This window comes from Carlito syrichta, unplaced genomic scaffold, assembly GCF_000164805.1.
Source record: "Carlito syrichta isolate Samal-C Ts95f unplaced genomic scaffold, Tarsius_syrichta-2.0.1 Scaffold308004, whole genome shotgun sequence".
Lineage (NCBI taxonomy): Eukaryota > Metazoa > Chordata > Mammalia > Primates > Tarsiidae > Carlito > Carlito syrichta.
In genome coordinates, this window is record NW_007252100.1 from 306,370 (window position 1) to 330,848 (window position 24,479).

The window sequence follows — 24,479 nt, forward strand, 5'->3', positions numbered from 1 at the left end:
GTCGACCCCCCGCACCCGCCAGAGCGGGGTCTGCGGGACGTGCGTGTGGGGGGACCGGGCTGGGGCGGTCTGGGGACGGTGGGCGCCGCGGGCTGCGAGGTTCACTTCCTTTTCTCGCCGAGGCTGGTCGGTTTCTCACTCTGCCTTCACGCGGGGCTCCGGGGACCCTCTCGCTCGTCCGGTCGGCCGAGGAGGGGACCCCGGGGTGTGTGGTCCCCCGGGTGGCAGAGCACACCCGCCCTGCAGGCTTGTGGGTGCACGCCGGCGTAGCCGGACCCTCCGCGCTCGTGTGCCCGCCCAGGACTCGCTCGAAGTGGTGCATCCGACCACGGGAAACGCTCCCGGACCCGACTCTCTCAACCTAGTTTGTGGGTGCTCGTAAAAATCCCACGGCTGCCGGTGTTTGAGCTCTGGTGACGTTTCTCACGGTTTTGAGTGAGCCCTTTATACGTTCTTTAGGGAATAAGGCCAGACACCGGGAGAGAGTGCTCCTGTGCCGGTCTGCCCCGAGAACATTTTGAGTCACGCAGAGTTAGAAGGCAAACGGCAGTCGCACCCTGGAGTATTTCAGAGCACCCTGGCTGCGATTCCATACGTGATCTATCAGGTGCTTTGCAGAGAGATGTCTGTCTGTAAGGGAAGCACCTGCTTTCTCTGCCCTGTCTCTCCAGTGTACTCCATAGGTACCCGTTTTATTAGGAGAGTAGTTTTACTTTCCTTCCAAAGTTTAGAGTATTTTTAGGGAACCAAATAAAATATCCAGCCCAAGTGCCAGGACACTATTTTGGGAGCTAAGAAGGTGGTTTTAAAGCATGGTTTCCTTTTAAGGATTGTCTGAATATGATTGTACTCAGTAAAATAATTTGTAAGAGCTAATCATACTCCTGTGAAAAGATCACTAATTTTTATCTTGAGTATCTTGAGCTAGGATCTATTTAAAGTTCTAGTTTTTAACTTGCAAAACTTGGAAACACTTACTTTAGATGGAAGGTTTGGCTGTTCGTTGAAGCTTGAACTTATTAAGATGAGAATTTTAGCATTTTAGTAAATGTAACAATGCTCAGTTTAATTTTTTAAATTGATATAAAACAAGTGCATAGTGAGTTGAATCATGTCGTTTGTATACCTTATTTGTTGTTTTACATCTTAGAGGCAGGGTATGTAGTGGGAGAGTGCCCTGGGCAGTGTTGGTCCAGTCACTAACTTGTGTAATCTTGGGCGGTCAGTCTGCTGCTCTCACTGCAGTGTGAAAATTGAGAATTGGAGTAAATAAAACCGAATAGTTGTTCAAGCCTTAAAAATCTCTTGTGCTGAACTGTTCAATGTTCTATGTGACAGCGCACATTTATCAAATGCTTCCCTGATGCTAGTTACACTGCTAGAAATTGAAGGACTCTGTAAGACAGGTAGCAGTACATCCATTTTATTAGAGAAGTTAAGTTGCCCAATTTCCGTAGCTAGCAGGCTGCAGAATGGAGATGCAGACTTAAAAATCTGACTTCAAAGCCCATACTTGTTGTTTCAACAAGTTGTATTGCTGCCTCCACATGAACCTTTAGATTTTTGTCTTATTGCTCACTGAAATTCAGTTCCACGTATACTTTGGGGGCATGTTTGTAATGTAAGAATGAAGCGATTGAAGAAAGTGACCGGTATTAAGCTTGAGGGTCTCACTGAGAATCTGTGCTCGGGAGCAGGATCTCGGTGGTGAATGTCTTCTGTGGTTAAATGCATGTTATAGAGTCACTAAAGATTGAGACACTGTTGTGCTAATAAGTTATGATCCTTTATGAATTTGTCCAATACTATGTGAATTTCTTAATGTTTTAGAAGAGTGTAAGATTTAGTTTTATCTTTAAAAATGAGACGTTAATTGTAAGTTCTGATGCCATTCTTTTACGGTCTGAGAACTGTAGTTTCTAGTAGTCCTGAAAAGCCACTTGCTGATGCTTCACATCAAAAAATAGGACACCTGTATACACATTTTATCTTTATTTTTCTGCACACAACGCCTACTATCCCTTAGATTTTATCTTGTCTTTATACATTTCAGCCAGAGTCTGCCAAAAGTTAAAAACATTTTGTAAAACTGCCTTACCATTCTGAGGGATTCTTTCCACCCTTGAGATTCATAGTGCTATGGTTTGTCATAGTCAGTTTCTATGATCACATCTTCCATCTCACAGTTTGGTACTCTCAGGATTCTTAACTTTGGTTAAGAGGATAGGCTCAGATTCCAGCTCTGTTGCCAGCTGTGGAGGCCTTGGTCAAGTTACTTGGTCAAGTCTCGGTTTACTCATTTGTAAAATAGGGAAAATGATATTCCTCCCATAAACATTTTAGAATTAAATGAGGTAATATGTGTAAAATGTTTAAATGGTTCCATTGAGTGGTAATGTTAAGCATTATCCTCTTTTTGAAAGCTTGCTTGCTTTTAGGGCATGATATTTTCACATTAAACATGGATATTTAATGGAAAATGTTTAAGAATCGATAACTACACCTCCAGATAATGTAAATGCTGAAGCTGTCTTGGCACATAAATAAGTGGTTATAATACCTTTTCATATTTTAACGGTGATTTTTTTTTTTAACAGGATAAACAGCCTTTTTTTTTTTTTGGTTCTGAGTTCCACCAGTGGGGTTAACTAAAGCCTTTGGGTGTCATTGTCAAGATAAATGCATAGAACATGGGACTAGAGGAGAATAGCGGGGAGAAGAGAAAAAGGGGCAGGGGGAGACAACTGAGGAAGTACAGACTGTGACATGTACTAACAAAAATGGCTTCAGGTGTTTCTGTGGCCTCAGTTGTCTTTCTGTGGTGTTCTGTAAGTGTGTTGAAGCTCATTCTCTGTGTATTTATAAAAAAACTTAGTATTGCAGATGTTTTGTTTGCTAACTAGTCTTTAGTGCTGTAATTTGAACCTGTATTTGAAAATATTTAAGAATATTATGTATATCTTTAGCTTTTAATAAAAACTAGCAAGTTTAAGTAATTCTGTACTTCTAAAATATAATTTTGATTTTCTTATATATAACTATCAGATAAATTAGGAGTTAAAACATGAAGCACTGTCCATAAAAGAAATTACATTAGAAACCTGGTTTGTTTTGATTAGAGAAATATATGTTTAGAAAAGAAAAGTCCAAAATACAGTATTTCCCCCCACAGATTATTTCCAGTTAACTGTATAGAGCCTGACAAAGATGGGTGCTCTCCAGTAGAACTTTCTGTGAAAATGTTCTCCATCTGCACTGCCCTACATGGTAGCTACAGACACATGGAACTGAGGGCCTAAAACATGGATAGTGACTGAAAAATTGCATTTCAAATTGTATTTAATTATTATTATTTTTGAGTCGAAGTCTTCTCACTGTCACCCAGGCTGGTGTGTAGTGGCAAGCTCACAGCCACTGCAGCCTCGACTTGCTGGGCTCAGGCAATCCTTCCACTTCAGCCTTCCAAGTAGCTGGAATAGGCATGCGCTACCATGCCTGGCTAATTTTTTGACTTCTTGTAGAGACAACGTCGTGCCAAGTTGCCCAGGCTGGTCTCGAATCCCTGGGCTCAGGCAGTCCTCTTTCCTCAGTGTCCCAAAGTGTTGGGATTACAGGTGTGAGCCACTGTGCCTGGCTTCAAATTGTACTAATGAATTTATATTTAAGTAGCCACATGTGGCTAGTGAGTGCTTATCACCTGGTGGTGATTTTGTTCCCAAGGACATCTACGTCTGGAGTCGTAATTGGTTGTCAAAATTGGGAAGGAACAACTTGTATCTACTACATAGAAAGCAGGGATACTGCTAAATTTCCTACGGTGCACAGGATAGTCCCCTTACCCCCAAACCAAAGAATTATTTTGTCAAAATGTCAGTAGTGCCAAAGTTTAGAAACCTTGAGCTAATAACTACTGGCACAGAATATGCAGATTTTATGGTCATGTTTATTTATAAATTAATTTTGACACACTGAGGAAGAGGTTAAAGGTCTAATGTAATTTGAGATAGTTAACAGTTTTTGTATTTAAAAGTTTGATAATAAGGTTAGAACAATGAAGTGAAATTTGTGAGTCCTGTATTTTTGTCTGTTGATTTGTAGGAGGCAAGAACTTGTCTGTCTTCTTCTTTTCCAGCTTAAATACTTATATTGAATATTGTATGTAATAGTGAACCAGCATCTCTTCATGGTTTAAAATGGTGGTGTTAAGGCTGACTGGCAGTATGTTCAGATGTATACTGAAGTAGTTGGAGTAAAGGTGTGCTGCTTTGGAGTTGATAATGGGTGAATCTGAGTGATGGGTATGTGAGGGTTTCTTATACTCTTATAGTGTGTTCTCTACTTTTGCTTGTTTGAATTTTCCCTTCATTACAAGTTAAAAAAAGTGCTTAGACATAGGCATGACTAATAATGATAGGATGCGACCAATAAATTATTTTATCACAGAAATAGTAATTATTTTACATACCTTTATTTACTCTCTTATAATTTCCAAGTTGCATTAGTATGTTGTTTAAAAAATAGTGTCATATCCCTAAAAAAAGTCACTGTATCTAGAGCTAACATTCTTGCACTTTTACAGATTGTCCTGGATCACATAATGCCAGCTGAGCGTAAAAAGCCAGCAAATATGGAAGAAAAAGACTCCTCACTAAACAACAAGGAGAAAGACTGCAGTGAAAGGCGGCCAGTGAGCAGCAAGGAGAAACCAAAAGAAGAGCTCAAGCTCACTGCCAAGAAGGAGGTCAGCAAGGCCCCTGACGACAAGAAGAAGAGGCTGGAAGACGATAAACGGAAAAAGGAAGACAAGGAGCGCAAGAAAAAGGAAGAAGAAAAGGTGAAGGCAGAGGAGGAATCAAAGAAAAAAGAGGAAGAAGAAAAAAAGAAACTGGAAGAGGAAGAGAGAAGGAAGCAAGAAGAGCAGGCAAAACGTCAGCAGGAAGAGGAAGCTGCTCAGATGAAGTAAGACCGTTGGTTGTGATTATGGATGCGGAGGAAGGGAAGAGTGGAATATTGTGGGGAAAACTGGTTCTTTGAAATAAAACTTCTTGGTAGGGCTCTTTGAGAATTGGGAGTGCCTTAATCTACTTGATCTCCTAGTTTCACTGGCTAGACACCTGCTTAAGGTGCTTAATCATTTAAATTAAATAACAGTAACAATTTTTTTTTTTTGAGTTGGAGTCTCATTCTGTCGCCCAGACTGGAGTGCAGTGGCCGCTCCCAGCCACCGCAGCCTCGACCCGCTGGGCTCTGGCAATCCTTCCGCCTCAGCCTTCCAAGTAGCTGGAACTACAGGCGCGTGCTACCACACCCGGCTAATTTTTTTATTTATTGTAGAGATGAGGTCTCGCCAAGTTGCCCAGGCGAGTCTTGAATCCACGGGCTCAGGCAGTCCACTCACCTCAGCCTCCCAAAGGCGTGGGATTACAGGCTGAGCCACTGAGCCTGGCTATTAGTAACAGTTTTAATAATTAGTTTCTGAGGTCTGTGGTAATCTGGATTTTTTTTTTTTTTTCTTTTTGAGTTGGAGTCTTACTGTTGCCCAGGCTGGAGTGCAGTGGCATGCTCACAGCCACCACAGCCTTGACCTCCTGGGCTCAGGTGATCCTTCCGCCTTAGCCTTCTAAGTAAGCTGGAACCACAGGCATGTGCCACCATGCCTGGCTAGTTGTTTTTTTTTTTTTAATTTAAATTTATATTGTAGAGCTGAGGTCTCACCATGTTGCTCAGGCTGGTCTTGAACCACTGAGCTCAGGCAATCCTCTCACTTCTGCCTCCTGAAATACCTTTTGCTGGTATTTTTTTTTTTTTGAGTTGGAGTCTCACTCCGTTGCCCAGGTTGGAGTGCACTGGCACACTCCCGGCCACCACAACCTTGGCCCACTGGGCTCCGGCGCTCCTTCCACCTCAGCCTTCCAAGTAGCCGGAACTACAGGCATGCACTACCACACCCAGGTGATTTCTGATTTATTGTAGCGACGGGGTCTTGCCAAGTTGCCTGGGCGAGTCTCGAACCCACGGGCTCAGGTAATCCACTCGCCTCTGCCTCCCAAAGTGCTGGCATTACAGGCTGAACCACTGAGCCGGCCCAAAGTGCTGGTGTTATAGGCATGAGCCACTGTACTCAGCCGTGAAGTTTTTTTTTTTTTGAACAGGAATCTCACTCTGTCACCCAGGCTGGAATGCAGTGGCCTGCTCACGGCCATCATAACCTCGACCTGCTGGGTTCAGGTGATCCTTCTGCCTCAGCCTTCCTAGTAGTGGAACTACAGGCATGCGCCACCATGCCTGGCTAGTTTTTTCATTTATTGTAGAGATGAGGTCTTGCAAGTTGCCCGGGCTGTTCTCAAATCTCTGGGCTCAGGCGATGCTTTTACTTCAGCCTCCAAAAGTGTTGGGATTACAGGTGAGAGCCACTGCACCTGCCCATGAAACAGGTTTTAATGGTCTTCAATTTACAGATTAATAAGGTGAAGCTTAAAGAGGTCAAGTAAGTTGCCTGATCAGTTAACACTGGAGCTGCTGGGATTTGAACCTAGGTTGATCTTTAAAACCTTTGACCATCCTTCTTAAACACAATTCCACAATGCTTCCTGTTCTTTTCTTTCTTTCTCTCTTCCCCCCCCCGCCTGAGTTGGAGTCTCACTCTTTGTTGCCTAGGCTGGAGTACAGTGGCACGCTCATGGCCACTGTAGCTTCAACCTGCTGGGCTTAGGCGATCCTTCCACCTCAGCCTTCCAAGTAGCTGGAACTACAGCCCATCACCAAGCCTGGCAAGTTTTTTTTTGTTTTGGTTTATTGTAGAGATGAGGTCTCACCAAGTTACCTGGTTGGTCTCGAACTCTGAGCCCCCAGGCTCAGGCAATCTTCTCATCTTGGCCTCTCAAAGTGCTGGGATTACAGGCTGAGCCACCACGCCTGGCCCTTATGTTTATTTTTCACCTTGTAAATCTATGCAAGTCAATAGTAAACTAGTGAAAATGAGATAGTCCTCAGAGGAAAAACACCAAGGATGTAGCAAGGATGACCATTGGAAATAGCATGAACGCTTCTCTTCAAATACGTGATTTATTTATTTTTTATTAAAACATATTATTTAGAGACAAGTCTTGCTATGTCGCTCGTGCTAGTCTCTAACTCTGAGCTCCAGTGCTCCTCCCACCTCATCTTCCTGAGTAGATGGGACTACGGTTGCGCATCACTGTGCCCAGCCAAATAGATCATTTAAAAAACTGTTTGCGAACATGACTTTATATGTCTCTAGAGCAGCCACCTTTCTCATCAGAGTGCTGTGTTAGGACGTCTCCTTTTTTTTTTTTGAGTTTGAGTCTCACTCTGTCGCCCAGACTGGAGTGCAGTGGCCGCTCCCCGGTCACTGCACCCTCGACCTGCTGGGCTCCAGCGATCCTTCCACCTCAGCCTTCCAAGTAGCTGGAACTACAGGCACGCGCTACCATGCCTGGCTAATTTTTTTGATTTATTGTAGAGATGAGGTCTCGCCAAGCTGCCCAGGCGGGTCTCAAACCCGCGGGCTCGGCCTCCCAAAGTGCAGGATTACAGGCTGAGCCATTGAGCCCGGCTGAGTTTTTTTTTTTTTTGAGACAGGCTCTTGCTATGTTACCCAGGCTGGATTACGATGGCTGTTCTCAATCTCTATCATAGCTCACTGCAGCCTTGAACTCTTGGGCACAAGCACTTCTCTTGCCTCAGCCTTCTAAGTAGCTGGGACTGCAGGCGCTCCCCACCTCCCCTGGCTAGGACCCCTACTTTTTTTTTTGAGTTGGAGTCTCAGGCTGGAATATAGTGGCATGTTCATGGCCACTGCAGCCTCAACCTGCTGGGTTCAGGTGATCCTTCCACTTCCACCTTCTGAGTAGCTGGAACCACAGGCTTGTGCCACCATGCCTGATTAATTTTTTTTTGTTGTTTGATTTATTGTATAGACGAGGTCTCACCAAGTTGCCCAAGCTGGTTTCAAATCCCTAAGCTCAGGAAGTCCTCTCGCCTCTGCCTCCCATAGTGCTGGGATTACAGGCGTGAGCCACTGCGCCTGGCCGGACATCTACTTTTAATGAGGTACTGGTGCCATAGGTCTGGACTGAAGTAGTGCTGTCCAGTTTTGAAATATTCAGAACCATGATTCTTGAGAGTTTCTTGATTTTGTTGTTGTTGTTGTTGTTTATTTGTTTTATTTTTTAATTTTATTTTTTGAGTAAGACTCTCACTCTGTTGCCCAGGCTGGAGTACGGTGACATGCTTACGGCCACCACAGCCTTGACCTGCTGGGCTTAGGCAATCCTTCCCCTTCAGCCTTCCAAGTAGCTGGAACTATAGGCGTGCGTCATCATACTTGGCTAATATTTTTGACTTATTGTGGAGACAAGGTCTCGCTAATGTTGCCTAGGCTGGTCTTGAACCCATGGGCTCAGGCAGTCCTCTCGCCTTGGCCTCCCAAAGTGCTGGAATTACAGGCATGAGCCACTGTGCATGGCTTGTTTTACTTTTAAAACATTTTAATTCATGAAGAAATGCAATTTCATGTAACTTTTGCTCCCTTTTCCCTCCCGTCAAAAGTGCTTAAAAAAAAAAGCACAACCTAAAACCCAATGTTTTGTTGGGAAAATTTTAGACATGCAAAAATAGAATCATAAAATGAACCAGTCCACCTTCTACCCTGCATCAACAGATACCCACTTTCCCCCCAGGGTATTTTAATGCATCATAGTATTTCACTCATGAAGACTTCATTGTTTATCTTTAAAATTTTTTTTTTGAGTTGGAGTCTCACTCTGTCACCCAGACTGGAGTCCAGTGGCCGCTCCCGGCCACCGCAGCCTCGATCTGCTGGGCTTCGGTGATCCTTCCGCTCAGCCTTCCAAGTAGCTGGAACTGCAGACGTGTGCTACCATGCCCGGCTCATTTTTTATTTATTGTAGAGATGAGGTCTCGCCAAGTTGCCCCGGCGGGTCTCGAAGCTGCGGGCTCAGGCAATCCACTCACCTCAGCCTCACGAAGGCGCGGGATTACAGGCTGAGCCACCGAGCCCAGCTTATCTTTAAATTTTTTTACAACTTTTTTTTTGAGTCGGAGTCTCACTCTGTCTCCCAGGCTGCAGTGCAGTGGCATGCTTGTCGCCACCGCAGCCTTGACCTGTTTCGCTTGGGGGATCCTTCTGCCTCAGCCTCTCATGAAGCTGGAACTACAGGCATGCGCCACTACCCTGGGCTAATTTTTTGATTTGTTGAGACGAGGTCCTGCCAGGGGATCTTGAACCTCTGGAGCAGGTAATCTTGCCTCTGCCTACTGGGATTACAGGCGTGAGCCACCTCACTTGGCCTCATTTTTATAATTTTTAAAGCCCTTTCATTCTAGGAATTAATATATTTTCAATACATGTGAAAAGTGAGTCATTTCATGTATTTACATGATTTCTTAAAATGTATGTTCAGTGCTGATCCTGTGCTTGTGTGTGATTGGGAGCCTTGCAAGAGATTCTCAATTATCCATGTTCCCAATGATGAAGGCAGTCTCTCTGTTGTAGCTTTTAGTGGCAAAAAAAATCTTTTGGGTGATGACCTCAAAAGATACAAATCTGTTTTTTTAGAGATTTATATTTTTGAGTTACATATTCTGGTATCTCAAAAACTTTAAAATCAGATTGTCCCCCCCATCTTTCACTCTTATCCAGATTGTTATTTTTTGAGTCAAAGCTTCACTGTTGCCCAGGCTGGAGTGCAGTGGCATGTTCACAGCTATCACAGCTTTGACCTGCTAGGCCCAGGCAATCTTCCTACCTCAGCCTTCCAAGTAGCTGGAAATACAGATGCATGCCTCCATGCCTGACTAATTTTTTGGTTTTTTGTGGAAATGAGGTCTTGCCAAGTTGCCCAGGCTGGTCTCAAACCCCTGGGCTCAGGTAGTCCTCTTGCCTCTGCCTCCCTGTTGGGATTACAGGCAGGAGCCACTGCACCTGACCTGTCCAAGTTATTTTACTACTTCTGTAGTTTACAATTGTACCATCCTTTTAGTGAAAAAATAGATATATCTGTTTTTAATTATTTTCAGGAAAAATGGAGTCTATTAGGTTTTTTTTGTTTTTTTGTTTTGAGTTGGGAGTCTCACTCTGTCACCCAGGCTGGAGTGCAGTGGCATGCTCACAGCCACCACAGCCTTGACCTGCTGGGCTCAGGGTGATCCTTCCGCCTCAGCCTTCCAAGTTGCTGGAAACACAGGTGTGGGCCACCACGCCTGGCTAATTTTTTCATTTCTTACAGAGACGAGGTCTTGCTATGTTGTCCAGTCTGCTCTCAAACCCCTGAGCTCAGGCAGTTCTCTTGTCTTTGTCTCCCCTTTGTGCTGGAGTTACAGACGTGAGCCATTGTGCACCTAGCTGTTAGGTTTTTATTAAAGGGGTGTGTGTGTGTGTTTTGGAGTCTCATTGTGTTGCTCAGGCTGGAGTGCGGTGGCATGATCACAGCTTTCTGCAACCTCAACCTCCTGGTCTCAGGCAGTCTTTCCACCTCAGCCTCTCAGACTGTAGCTGTATACCATCATACTTGGTTAATTTTTTTGTGGAGATGAGGTTTCACTTTGTTGTCCAAGCTGGTCTCGAACCCCTGGGCTCAAGTGATCCTCCTGCCTCAGCCTCCCAAAGTGCTGGGATTACAGGTGCAAAGGTGTGAGCCACTGTTTTTATCTCATAGTTCTCGTCTAGTTTCTTTCCAAATTTTCTTTTTTTCCCCTGCATGTGGCCATTTTAATTAATTAATTAGTTATATTGAGTCAGGGTCTCAGTCTGTCATCCAGACTTGAGTGCAATGTGGTGATCATAGCTCACTGCAGCCTTGGTTTCCTGGGCTCAGGTGATGTTCCCACCTCAACCTTCCAAGTACCTGGGATTACAGGCATGTGCCACCCAGATAATATTTTGATTTTTTTGTAGAGAAGAGATGCTTTGTTGCCTAGGCTGGTCTTGAATTCCTGGACTCAAGCAATCCTCTCACCTCAGCCTTTCAAAGTGATGGGATTATAGGCATGAGCCACTGTACCCAGTCTCAATACATTTTTTTTTGAGTTGGAGTCTCACTCTGTCACGCAGACTGGAGTGCAGTGGCCGCTCCCGGCCACCGCAGCCTCGCCCTGCTGGGCTCCGGCAATCCTTCCACCTCAGCCTTCCAAGTAGCTGAAACTACAGGCGCGCGCTACCACGCCCGTCTCATTTTTAAAATTTATTGTAGAGATGAGGTCTTGCCAAGTTGCCCAGGCGGGTCTCGAACCCGCGGGCTCAGGCAATCCACTCACTTCAGCCTCCTAAAGGCGCGGGATTTCAGGCTGAGCCTCGGAGCCCAGCTTCAATACATTTTAATACATTCTTTTCTGATGCTTATTCTTTAAAGTATTTTATGTGGATGGTTTTTTTTTTTTTTTTTTTTTGACTCAGGGTCTCTGTCGCCCTGACTGGAGGGCAGTGGTATAATTACAGCTTACTATAGCCTCCTGGGCTCAGGCAATCTTCTGCCTCAGCCTCTCAAATAGCTGGGACTACAGGTGTGTGCTGCCATGTTTGGCTAATTTTTAAAAATTTTTTTGTGGAGATGAGTCTCGCTATGTTGCCCAAGCTAGTCTCAAATTCTCAGGCTCAAGCGATTTGCTCACCTTGGCCTCCCAGAGTGCTGGGATTAGAGGCATGAGCCACTGTGTTGGTGACATTTGTCTTTCTACTTGCCGCATGCTTTTATTCGTTTTCCTTTTTTTTTTTTATTAATTAATTTTATTTTATTTTTTATTTTTTTTGAGTTGAAGTCTCACTCTGCTGCCCAGGTTGGAGGGCAGTGGCATGCTCCCAGCTGCTGCAGTGTTGACCTGCTGGGCCCAGGCTATCCTTCTGCCCCAGCCTTCCAAGTAGCTGGAACTACAGGCACGAGCTACTATCTGGCTAATTTTTTACTTATTTATTGTAGAGATGAGGTCTTGCCAAATTGCCCAAGCTGGTGTCTAACCCATGGGCTGAGGCAGTCCTCTCACTTCGGCCTCCCAAAGTGCTGGGATTATAGGCACGAGTCCAGCCTTTTTTTTTTTTTTTTAATGGGGTCTTGCTGTATTGCCCAGGCTGGAGCACAGAGGCATGATCCCAGCTCACGCAACTGTAGATGCCCGGGCTCAGGTGATCCTTCTGCCTTAGCCTCTTGAGTAGATGTGCTACAGGTGTGTGCCACCATGCCTGGCTTATTTGTTTGTTTGTTTTATTTGTTTGTTTGAGTTGGGGTCTCACTGTGTAGCCCAGGGTGGAGTGCAGTGGCATATTCATGGCTCACAGCAGCCCTTCCACCTCAGCATCCCAAGTAGGTGGGAATACTGGTGTGCACCACCATGCCTGGTTCATTTTTAAAAATTTTTTGTAGAGACAAGGTTTTGCTGTGTTGCCCAGGCTGGTCTTGAACTCCTGAGCTCAAGCAGTCCTCCTGCTTCAGCTTCCCAAAGTGCTAGGATTACAGGTATTAGCCATTGTACCCAAACTTTTTTATATTTTATATCATTCCCAGGCATTTTATCTTTTTCATATTAAGCATGGTGTGTTTTATCTTTTTATCTTCCTAGTTGGCAGAATGGTTTTTAAATTTAATCTAGTTATTCAGAATCCTATGTTCTGTCACATTTAGTATTATCAATATGCAGCACTGTGGGCTTCTCATTCAGATAATAGTTGTTCTCTTAGGTCAGTAGTAAAATGTCTTTAAGAGTAGTAAAAGGGCCTTTTGCATCTTTTGTTCCTCTTGGGTTCTGATACTTTGGTAGTTTTTACTTTTATTCTTATGGAATTTATGTATTTGTTTCTTATACAGAGAGAAAGAAGAATCCATTCAGCTCCATCAGGAAGCTTGGGAGCGACATCAATTAAGAAAAGAACTTCGTAGCAAAAACCAAAATGCTCCAGACAACCGACCAGAGGAAAATTTCTTTAGCCGCCTAGACTCAAGCTTGAAGAAAAATACGGCTTTTGTCAAGAAACTAAAAACTATCACAGAACAACAGAGAGACTCCTTGTCCCATGATTTCCATGGCCTGAATTTAAGTAAATACATTGCCGAGGCTGTAGCTTCTATTGTGGAAGCGAAGCTGAAAATCTCTGATGTGAACTGTGCTGTGCACTTGTGCTCTCTCTTTCACCAGCGCTATGCTGACTTTGCCCCATCACTTCTTCAGGTCTGGAAAAAACATTTTGAAGCCAGGAAGGAGGAGAAAACGCCTAACATTACCAAGTTAAGAACTGACTTGCGTTTCATTGCAGAATTGACAATAGTTGGGATTTTTACTGACAAAGAAGGCCTTTCCTTAATCTATGAACAGCTAAAAAATATTATTAATGCTGATCGGGAATCCCACACACATGTCTCTGTGGTGATTAGTTTCTGTCGACATTGTGGAGACGATATTGCTGGACTTGTACCAAGGAAAGTAAAGAGTGCTGCTGAGAAGTTTAATTTGAATTTTCCTCCTAGTGAGATAATTAGTCCAGAGAAACAGCAGCCTTTCCAGAATCTTTTAAAAGAGTACTTTACGTCTTTGACCAAACACCTCAAAAGGGACCACAGGGAGCTTCAGAATACTGAGAGACAAAACAGGTGATTTTCAAATGTTTCTCAGAATTGAGGATTTATTTTGGAGCTGATGCTTAAAAATGTTTAAAGTCTTCTTTCCACTGAAAGAGCTAATGGAAAAGGGCTCCTTACAGGTGATTTCTTAACATTTCAGGAAAATTTCAAAGTGTAATTAATAGTCTAAGTACTCATGTTTTAATGTGAGTCTACAGTAGATCTTTCTTCTGGTTTTGAAAGACCTCTGGCAAGTAAATGGTGATATTTGCTTTTTGACTATGTTTTCTTCCTCTGATTTTAAAAACTCCTTAATTTTTAGGGGTAGACATTTTCTTTTTCTGTCACTTTTACTTTCCTGCTAATATTTTTCTGTGTTTTGATGTTCTCTCTCTATAACAGGTTTGCTTTTGTTTTCTGAGTTATTAATGTCACTGTTGATATTTGCTCTTTTTAAGAGAATGAGCCATTATCAGTGGTATTTCAGATCAGAGTTTTGGGAAACAGTGCACAAAATTAGTTGTGGAAAAATTTCTTAAATGTAGCTATAAAGTGCATATGTAGGAGTCTACTTTCTGGGGGCATTCATTTAAAATTCTAAAGGAGGCCAGGCTGGGTGGCTCAGCCTGTCATCCTAGCACTTTGGGAGGCCAAGGAGAGTGGATTGCCTGAGCCCATGGGTTCGAGACCAGCCCAGGCAACTTGGTGAGATAAATCAAAAATGGTCTCTACGATAAATCAAAAATGAGCCAGGCATGGTAGTGCATGCCTGTAGTTCCGGCTACTTGGAAGGCTGAGGTGAAAGGATTGCTGGAGCCCAGCAGGTTGATGCTGGGGTGGCTGTGAGTGTGCTATGGCACTCCAGCCTGGGTGATGGAGTGAGACTCCAACTAAAAAAAAAAAAAAATTCAACTAAAAAAAAAAATTAAAATTCTAAAGGAATAATATACTTTAACTGTGGTAATTGGTGATAAGACCTGATTTTAGGGACCAAATTTGATTGTTATGAGATATCGTAGACTACTGTGTAGTGTCTGTATCCAGGAAGCAATAGAAAGGTAGAAGTTTATGTAGTTTGTGGGCAATAGGTCAGCTTTTATGGAGGGTGGATTTCTTTTTTTTTTTTTTTTTTTGAGTTGGAGTCTCACTCATTCGCCCAGACTGGAGTGCAGTGGCCGCTCCCGGCCACCGCAGCCTCGACCTGCTGGGCTCCGGCGATCCTTCCACCTCCGCCTTCCAAGTAGCCGGAATTACAGGCACGCGCTACCACGCCCGGCTGACTTTTTGATTTATTGTAGAGATGAGGTCTCGCTGCCCAGGCGGGTCTCGAACCCGCGGGCTCAGGCAGTCCACTCACCTCAGCCTCCCAAAGGCGTGGGATGACAGGCTGAGCCACCGAGCCCGGCTTGGAGGGTGGATTTCAAGGAGGGCTGAAGGGGTGCAGCAAGGAGGTCCCAGCCTTAGCGTTTGGCTGAATACTTCACAGCTAATTCAATCGCATGATTGAGAATCTGAAATTATCTTTGATCCGAAATGTGTATGGAGGAGAGTACCCTCTCCTGTGTTTATACAGCAACAGTGGAGGAGGACTGGCTTGAGTGGTTACCCCAGGAAGATTATTGAGGTGACCAGAAGCTGAGGCAGAAATAGTGTATACCAGTAGTACAGTAAGGACGGGCAAGATAGAGACTACGTGGCTAAACCCGGTGGCTGAGTGTCACTCGGGTGAGCACTTAAGAAGGCAGTGGTGTCGGCAGCGTTGCCTTGAGCAAAAGGGTTGTTCTTGTTTTGTGCTTTTGATGAGTGATGAGTGCTTTAAGCCGCGAGGAGGCGGCCCAGAGCCTGCCTGTATCGGGAACAACGGCTGAAAAGGAAAATGGCGTTCTTCAAAAGTGCTTCTCAACTTCTCACATATTTAGGGCTTCTTAATTGTGGTAGATGTTGTGCTTTGTCAATTCCCTTTTTTTTTGAGTTGGAGTTTCACTCTGTCACCCAGGCTGGAGGGCAGTGGCACGATCCCAGTCACCGCAGCCTCAATCTGCTGGTCTCAGGCGATCCTTCCACCTCAGCCTTCCAGGTAGCTGGAACTACAGCCATGCACCACCACGCTCAGCTAATTTTTTGATTTCTTGTAGAGATGAGGCCTCGTCAAGTTGCCCAGGCCGGTCCCAAACCTGTGGGCACAGACAGTCCTCTCACCTAGGCCTCCCAAAGTGCCAGAATGATAGGCGTGTGCCCCCTCGCCCAGCCACTCTGCCAGTTTCATAGCCCTTTGCCTGTACATTCTACCAAATACATCACCACTGGTTTTGTAAGTATGCTAATCATTTATTAGTTGTTCTTGGCTATTTAGGGTTTGTGTGTGTGTATTTGCTGTAGACTGGATTCATAGAATTTTTAAGCGAGAGATTCTACAATATTTAAATCTAATAACCTTTTATTACAGGAATCCATTACAGATTGTCTAACAGATAAGATTATTCTTCCTCTGAATGCCTAAAGGAGCTCAGTGTTTTCCTCAGCTGTTCCAGTGTTCTAGACACACCTGTTTGCTAGGAAGACTTTGTTATATCAAGCTGAATTTAACTCCTCATAAGATGGTTCCCCTTGACTTTATTCTTTTTTTTCCTGGTCTGGATGGAATAAAACTACTCAAAGTAGAGGTCCATGAACTTTTTAACCTGTTCACATGAATTAAACACAGAAACCTAGAGGAGAAGAAGCATTTAGACACTTGTAGCAATTTTCCTTGACTGTAATATTCTTACTGCATTTTACAAAAGTGTCTGCAGTGGTTGGAGGAAAAAAATCGGCCTTTAACTACAGATAGTTTGAGAAACACTGATTCGGGATGTGTGTCCTCTGTTATTCCCATGGCATGTCTTGGTATTTGCAGGCTGCTGCTATGTGTTTCTTTCCTCTTCAGTTCTTTGAGTTTGCTCCATGATTTCCAGACTCTTGACTGTTCTTCGGACGCTTGTTTTGGATTCATTCTTTTCTCTCTATGACCTAAAATTGCTTTAGCCCTCATAGCTGCCTTGTCATTCTTTTGACTTTTTCTTAGGCTTAGTTACACTAAAGCCTAATTTCTCATATGAACTGCTGCCAAGCCAGTTCTTCACCTTGAGCTAGTGAAATAATTTTTTTAAGCCTAAGTATGTACCTGCTTATCTTATTTAAACTTTAGATGATTTTGACACATTATTTTAGCCTTGTGCAAGCTTTGAATATTGATTACATGTGTATTATTAGTAGTACTTATTTGCTGGTCACATTCAGCTTTCACAAGGAGCTCTTCTGTTCTTTTATTATTCAAGTCATTGATAAAAATATTGAACAGTTCGCGACCCGCCTGGGCAACTTGGCGAGACCTTATCTCTACAATAAATCAAAAATTAGCCGGGCGTGGTAGCGCATGCTTGTAGTTCCAGCTACTTGGAAGGCTGAGGTGGAAGAATCACCAGCGCCCAGCATGTCGAGGCTGCGGTGGCCGGGAGCGGCCACTGCACTCCAGTCTGGGCGACAGAGTGAGACTCCAACTCAAAAAAAAAAAAAAAGAAAAGACTCTTGTGTAGTTAAGTTTCTTTAAGCCTTTATTCAGTAACTTTAAAAAAAAATCAAATACACTGTATTATTTTCAGTCTAGAAATCTGCAGTGTTCTTGGTCATTTTACTGTACTTGGGACATAGCTCTATTATTAGAGATTATGAAATCTTAGCCTATACTAATTAAAATCTGTACTTAAAAATTTGACCAATTTTTAAACATAGACTAGCAAAATCTCTGGTGTTTTCTCTTTTTTTTTTTTTTTCTTTTATTGTAGAGACAAGTTCTCGCCAAGTTGCCTAAGCTGGTGTTGAACCTGCGGGCTCAGGCAATCCACTCGCCTTGGCCTCCCAAAGAGCTGGAATTGTAGGCTGAGCCACTGAACCCAGCCCTCTGGTGTTTTCTTAAAGATACTGTAATGAATGAAGTAAAGTGGTTGAAATATGTTGAATCCTCTAACTGTTCTTCTTTCATACCTGGGCCGATATTATAGATATGAGACAGCTAGTATTGTTTCTAAGCCCCTGGGAGATTTACAATTATAAGCAAGCAATACAACTGACCCTAAGGTTGGGTGAGTTCCAATAAATGTGAATCTATAAACATTTTGTATTTTAAAAAGTGTTATTTTTTATTATACATTTTGATTAATGATTTATCTGGGGAGTTAATACATATTTAAAAATATCTAGTATTTGCCAACTTGGAGTTAATTGCTTTACTTTCTTAGAAGTTTTGCCTTTTATTATGCTAAATGTTCTTTATGCTTTGAAATGTTTTATAATTTGAAAAATTATAGAGGTTTTATTAGTATTGTTTGGGCATTTAATAAAAGTTGGTTGAAGAAATGGTATAATCTTTATTGGAAATAACTAAATTGTGTAACAGAATTTGTTTCTTTCAGTAATTTGAAATCATGAATTCCAATATTAAGTCAGAATACTTTTTTGAATTATCTTCGTGTCTTAATTCTTTTTTTTCTCCCTAATTGTTGGAAGTGGTAATAAATTTCTCTTCAGCACCTCTGAATTAAATAATACCTTCATGATTGCATGCTTAGTGTAACAGCAGTAAGAGATTTGTTTTAAAGTTTAGTAAAAAAAAAAATAAATAAAGAAAGAATGCAGGCTTTTCCCTCTCCCCCATTCATAAAATCAGAGAGCTTTCTTTTATTAATGCATATTTATGAGGTGTTAATCGATGTTGAGACTTAAAAATACATCCGTTTAAAAATTAATAGTACTGCTTTTACTTTCCTTCCAGGTGAGCTATGTCTTGCCTTCCAGGTAGGCTGTTGGATCAGTTAAGTATTAAGTACTATGAAGGTGCTACTTCCCTGTACTTTAGACTTAAGGACGCTCTAATGTTTTAAGAGCTCTAAAGTTATCTTCTAGATAATCAATCTCTAATTCTGTCTAAATGACTTTGACAAAGTAGTTCAATAAATATTTGAATGGGTACAGTTATGCTTCACTATGTTCTAGTGTCTTTTAACAAGCTTATGAGACATTCATTACCAAATTAATTCTAAAATGAAACAAAAAGAAAATTTAAGATAATTCTAAGGCAAATTTTAATGAAAAATTGACAGAGTACTGAAGGAGATAAAAAGTAAAACCCAGTAGTTCTTGGGTCTGTTTCATTGATCATTTTCAAAAAGATTTTGCCCATGTTTTGTATGATTACTCAAGGTTAGAGTTAAAATGGATGTTCTGTATTTTTGTCGATTTTTTTTCCTTTTTGATTTGGCTAATGAGATTAATAGAAGAATTTAGCTGGGTGCGGTGGCTCACACCTGTAATCCCAAAAGTTTGGGAGGCCGAGGTGAGAGGATTGCCTTGAGCCCAGGGGTTCGAGACTAGCCTGGGCAACCTGGTGAGACTTCATCTCTACAGTAAATAAAAAAATTAGCTGGGCTTAGTGGCACATGCCTGTAGTTCCAGCTACTTGGAAGGCTGAGGAAGAATCACCTGAACCCAGCAGGTCAAGGCTGCAGTGGCTGTGAGTATGTCATTGTCCTCCAGCCTGGGTGACAGAGTGAGACTCTGACTCAAAAAAAAAAGAAGAACTTGGCACTAAAGTTCTTGCCTTTTCTACAGTGGTCTTTGGTGCTTTTTCTCATTAAAATATCATTTTATATGAATCCATCACATATATGATCTTAATCCTCATGGTACCCATGAAATAAATGCCTGTGTTTTAAAAGTGCTAGGATGGATTTAAGGATTAAGGGTCTTACCCAATGTAACTTGGGTAGCCAGTGACAGAATCAGGTTCTTTTTCTCTTTAAATTGTACTTTTCACAATTACATAGTACTCATCAGTATTTGCATTTAGTACTTGTTGTTAAAGTGTGTAGTAAGTGTCCATATAGCCACTCAGTACTTAGCAAATCAAATCCAAATAAGAGTGGGACCCCAAAGAGGATATCAGTTAAGAACCTCCATCTGGGAAAGCTTGCCTTTCATGGATGCGTTTTAGAGACTTTCTAATTTCAATATAAAGTACAAAATGAATAATTTTCATTTGAGAGACATCATAGTCTAGTATTTAAGAGCATGGATTCTGGAGCCAGATTGTTTGGGTTCAAATCCTAGATCTGTCATTTTCTCATTCTGTAATCTTGGGCAAGTTACTTCATGTCTCTACTTCAGTTTTCCCATCTATAAAATGGGGATAATATGAATGGGGATAATGTGAATCATGTATGGAATTCATAGGTGTAAACACACTTAATAACAGTAACAGGCACATTGTAAGTGTACAGTAAATGTTAGTTAGCTGCTGTTGTTGTTATTATTATTACTACTATTTTGAGTTGGAGTCTCACTCGGTTGCCCAGACTGGAGTGCGATGGCACACTCACGGCCACCACAGCCTCAACCTGTTGGTTTCAGGCAATCCTTCCCCCTCAGCCTTTTAAGTAGCTGGAACTACAGGTGCATGCTAGCTACCATGCCCAGCTAATTTTCTGATTTATTGTAGAGATGAGGCCTCGCCAAGTTGCCCAGACTGGTCTCGAACCTGTGGGCTCAGGCAATCCCCTCACCTCGGCCTCCCTAAGTGCTGGGATTACAGGCTTGAGCCATTGCAGTTAGCTGTTGTTATTAACGTATACCTAATCTTTCAGAAAGATATCGATTGATTGATTAGAGTCTGTGTTGCTTAGGCTGGACTGTAGTGGTACACTCACAGCTTCTGCAGCCTTGACCTGCTGGTCTCAGGCAATCCTTTCCCGTCAGCCTTTTAAGTAGTGCCTGGTTAGTTTTTTGATTTATTGTACAGTCGAAGTATCACCAAGTAACCAGGCTGGTCTTGGACTCCTTGGCTTAGGCAATCCTTTTGCCTTGGCCCCTCAAAGTGCTGGGATTACAGGCATGAGTCACCAAGCCCAACCTCTGAAAAATTTTGTCTTTGTATGATTTTGAAAGTTTGTATGTTAAACTTTCTTCTTAAACTTTAATAACTTATTTTAAAAATTTTAATTTTTAGAGCAATACAATGCCAAAACATAAACAATATACAAATAAGAAAATATCAAAAAAGTCAAATAGTAACAATAAAAGTAGAAAAGAAGAAAAAAGTATGTCTCTTAATACTATAATTTTTTTAGGTACTAATGAATGTGTTAATTTATGAGGTATGCTTTATTCAAGAATGGACAATTTACTATTTTTTTGTCAGTTTTACAATATTAAGCTAGTAATATAAAAAACATTGCACAGGCCAGGCATGGTGGCTCATGCCTGTAATCCCAGCACTTTGGGAGGCCGAGATGGAAGGATTGCTTGAGTCCGGGAGTTTGACACCAGCCTAAGCAACATAATGAGACCTTGACTCTCTGAAAAAAAAAAAAAGAGGTAGGTGTGTTGGCATGTGTCTGTATTCCCAGTTATTTGGAAGGCTGAGGTGGGAGGATTATCTCAACCCAGGAGGTCGAGGCTATGGTGAGCCTTGATGGTGCCACTGCATTCCAGCCTGAGGACAAAGTGAGACCCTGACTCAAAAACAATAACAAAAAACCCAACAACAACAGATCAAGCCTCAAATAGAGAATTGATGTGTTTTAGGGATTCTTCCAGACCGTGATGTCTTGTGCATGTTGGGTGAAAGAGGTCTTTTTAAAATTTTTATTGTAATGCTTAAGACTTGGAATTGATTTTGTTTACGTAGCTTACTGTTTACGTCCGTAAAAGAGTACCGAACCTCCCTATTCTGCAGTGACATAATGATAGGAAATGAACTAGTTTATAAAACATAGTGATACTGGCCCAGTTAACTCCAGTTGTCACAGGGATTGCCTGTGGGCCAGATTAGGCCTATAAACTAGATTTTACACATGACGTAATCATTTTTACCATTTAAAAATGGTTGAAAAAAGTCAAAAGTAGAATAATATTTTGCGAAGCATGAAAATTATAAAGTTCAAATTTTAGTGTCCATAAAGTATTGTAACATAGTCATACACATTCGTTTACATATTGTCTATATCTGTTTTTGTGCTATAGAGGCATGGTTGAGCTGGGTGTGGTAATCCCAGCACTTTGGGAGGCAGAGATGAGAGGATTGCCTAAACCCGGGGATTCGAGATCAGCCTGGGCAACTTGTGAAACCTTGTCTCTACAATAAATCAAAAAATTAGCTGGGCATTGGTGGCATGTTCCTGTAGTTTCAGCTACTTGGAAGGCTGAGGCGGAAGGATTGCCTGAGCCCAGCAGATCGAGGCTGCAGTGGCTGTGAGCATGCCACTGCACTCCAGCCTGGGCGACAGAGTGAGCCAAAAAAAAAAAAAAGATTGAGTAGATTCAACAGAAGCATTTGGTCTGCAGAGCCTAACATATTACTCCCCGGCCCTTTACAGAAGACGTTTACTGACCTCTGGTTTATGACATGCTCAAAAGAATGGTTTTAATTTAACTTTATGTAATAGATAAGTTTCTAAAAATGGGGGTAATTAAAATATGTGATAAATCATACTTTTAGCTTTATTTTGCTTATATTTTCAGTAATACATTTCCATGAAATTCATGTAAAAAATTTTGGTGAGAATTTTTACAATAACACTGATGAGAAGTACTTGTAGGTCAGGTGTGCTGTGTGACATTTAGTTTCCTCACACAGGTTTTCTGAAGAATTAAAATGAAAATCTTTTCCTATGAACTTCATAAAGTTCTCCCCCAAAAAAAACAGCCTGGCATATTTAATCCATACATTAAACATACTTCCTTTTAATTTCTTTAGAATTTCTAAATGATACTTGGGTATTTTAATATTCAGGCACCTATGATGGCTTATCTCTTATGCTTTAGGTCTATATAGCATCTTATTACTTGCCATGGATTTAGTCAGATGTTCAGTAAATGTATATTAAATAGATGGTCAAGGAAAAGATATATGACTACATATGTCGGTTCTGTATAAACAGAACTCATGACTCCATTCATTGATATCCTGTCCTGCTTACCAAGTGGTTAATGTAAGATATGATTATATATATCTTATATTAAAGTTCAGATTATATCAAACCAAAAGCCGAACTTTTTCTCAGCACTGTTAGCACTGAATAGTAATTTACCTACATATTCAGTAAATAGATAAATTAGTGCTGTTAATGAATTTGATTGTGGAATTGAGGGAAGGACAAGGAGTATCACTCAAGCTTTAAAGTTTTAGTTTGGTTTCAGTTAGACTGGCTAAGGGCACCATCATAGATCACTTTTAATTGATTCAATGCACAGCCCCAGGCAGATATGTGGAAGTGAGTTAGATAATGGAAAAGACTTATTTTTTGTTCTGATAAAATAGTCATTACTTTGCTACTGCTTATCTGTTAGAAATTCTTAGTGACTATTGCATATCTTTTTTTTTTTTTTTGAGTCAGGGTCTGTGTCACTCAGACTGGAGGGCAGTGGCATGATCACTACTCAGCTCAGGCAGTTCTTCCACCTCAGCCTCCCAAGTAGCTGGGACTACAGGTGTAGGTCACCATGCCTATTTTTGTAGAGTTGCAGTCTTGCTGTATTGCCCAGTCTGGTCTCAACCTCCTGGCCTTCCAAAATGCTGGGATTAGAATTGTACCCCGTATATTTTTTTGTTGTTGTTGAGTTGGAGTCCACCCAGGCTGGAGGGCAGTGGCTGCTCCCGGCCACCGCAGCCTCGCCTGCTGGGCTCTGGCAATCCTTCCGCCTCAGCCTTCCGAGTAGCCGGAATTACAGGCATGTGCTACCACGCCTGGCTGATTTTTTGATTTATTGTAGAGATGAGGTCTCCCTGCGGAGAACCCGCGGGCTCAGGCAATCCACTCACCTCAGTCACCTCAGCCTCCCAAAGGCGCGGATTACAGGCTGAGCTGCTGAGCCCGGCTGTTTAATGACTTTTTTTAACTTCCAAAATGACTTCTATTGGAACGCCTGATTAAAAGTTCCAACAAGCTCATTCAGAGCACCGATGTGGGTTGTTTCTTTCATGGTTGTGAATATTGTTAAATGCTTTGTGTTTTTTTGTTTTTTGTTTTTTGAGTTGGAGTATCACTCTGTTGCCCAGACTGGAGTCCAGTGGCCACTCCCGGCCACCACAGCCTTGACCTGCTGGGCTCCGGCGATCCTTCCACCTCAGCCTTACAAGTAGCCGGAATTACAGGCATGCGCTACCACGCCCAGCTGATTTTTTGATTTATTGTATTGTTGAGGTCTCGCTGCCCAGGCGGGTCTCGAACCCACGGGCTCAGGCAATCTACTCACCTCAGTCTCCCAAAGGCGCGGGATTACAGGCTGAGCCACCGAGCCTGGCTGCTTTGTGTTTTTTTAATTTTTGAAATTTATTTGTAAAACTTTTTGAAAGAAATTTTGCTTTTGCTGGTAGTATTCGTCTGACATAAATGAAGAGAGAAAACTGCTCTCTTATGACAGTGTTTTTAGAGTAGCACTTTTTTAGCCTTGATTATTACAAACTATTCTGGTATTTTGCTAATGTGTTGGTAGAATGATGTTGTCTAATATATATTTAAATAATAAACTGAGTGAAATGTCTCATTTTAGTCTCCAGTAGATGAGATTTGAAAAAGGAAATGACTGGATATAATGAATCTAAGCATTGATATGCCTGTCATGGGAACTGATATTCTGGAAAAAAAAAAATGTTGTTATTTGGATTGTTAATAGTATTTAAACAAACTTAGTGAGTGGGAATAGATTAAGATGGGGAAGTTTGCACATTGTTTCAAGTAAGCTGGCAAGAATAAGTGTAGACATGATTTGCCTTCCTTATTTTCTGTAACTCTTTAGAAAATAATGTCACAAACAAACCTTATTTTCTTCACTATTCATGAGGAAAATGATAAGGAA

The 24,479-nt window shown here is 42.0% G+C and overlaps 1 protein-coding gene across 2 annotated transcripts in view; it reads left to right on the forward strand.

Moving 5' to 3' along the window:
• UPF2 (UPF2, regulator of nonsense mediated mRNA decay) overlaps window positions 1-24,479 on the forward strand; it is a 120,421-nt gene that overhangs the window by 688 nt on the left and 95,254 nt on the right. For both annotated transcript variants that reach the window (XM_021715899.1, XM_008064766.1), the window contains exons 2-3: window positions 4,580-4,959; window positions 12,840-13,619. In XM_021715899.1, the coding sequence (XP_021571574.1) occupies window positions 4,598-4,959; window positions 12,840-13,619 (1,142 nt within the window). In that variant the 5' untranslated portion in view covers window positions 4,580-4,597. The remainder of the gene's footprint in view (window positions 1-4,579; window positions 4,960-12,839; window positions 13,620-24,479) is intronic.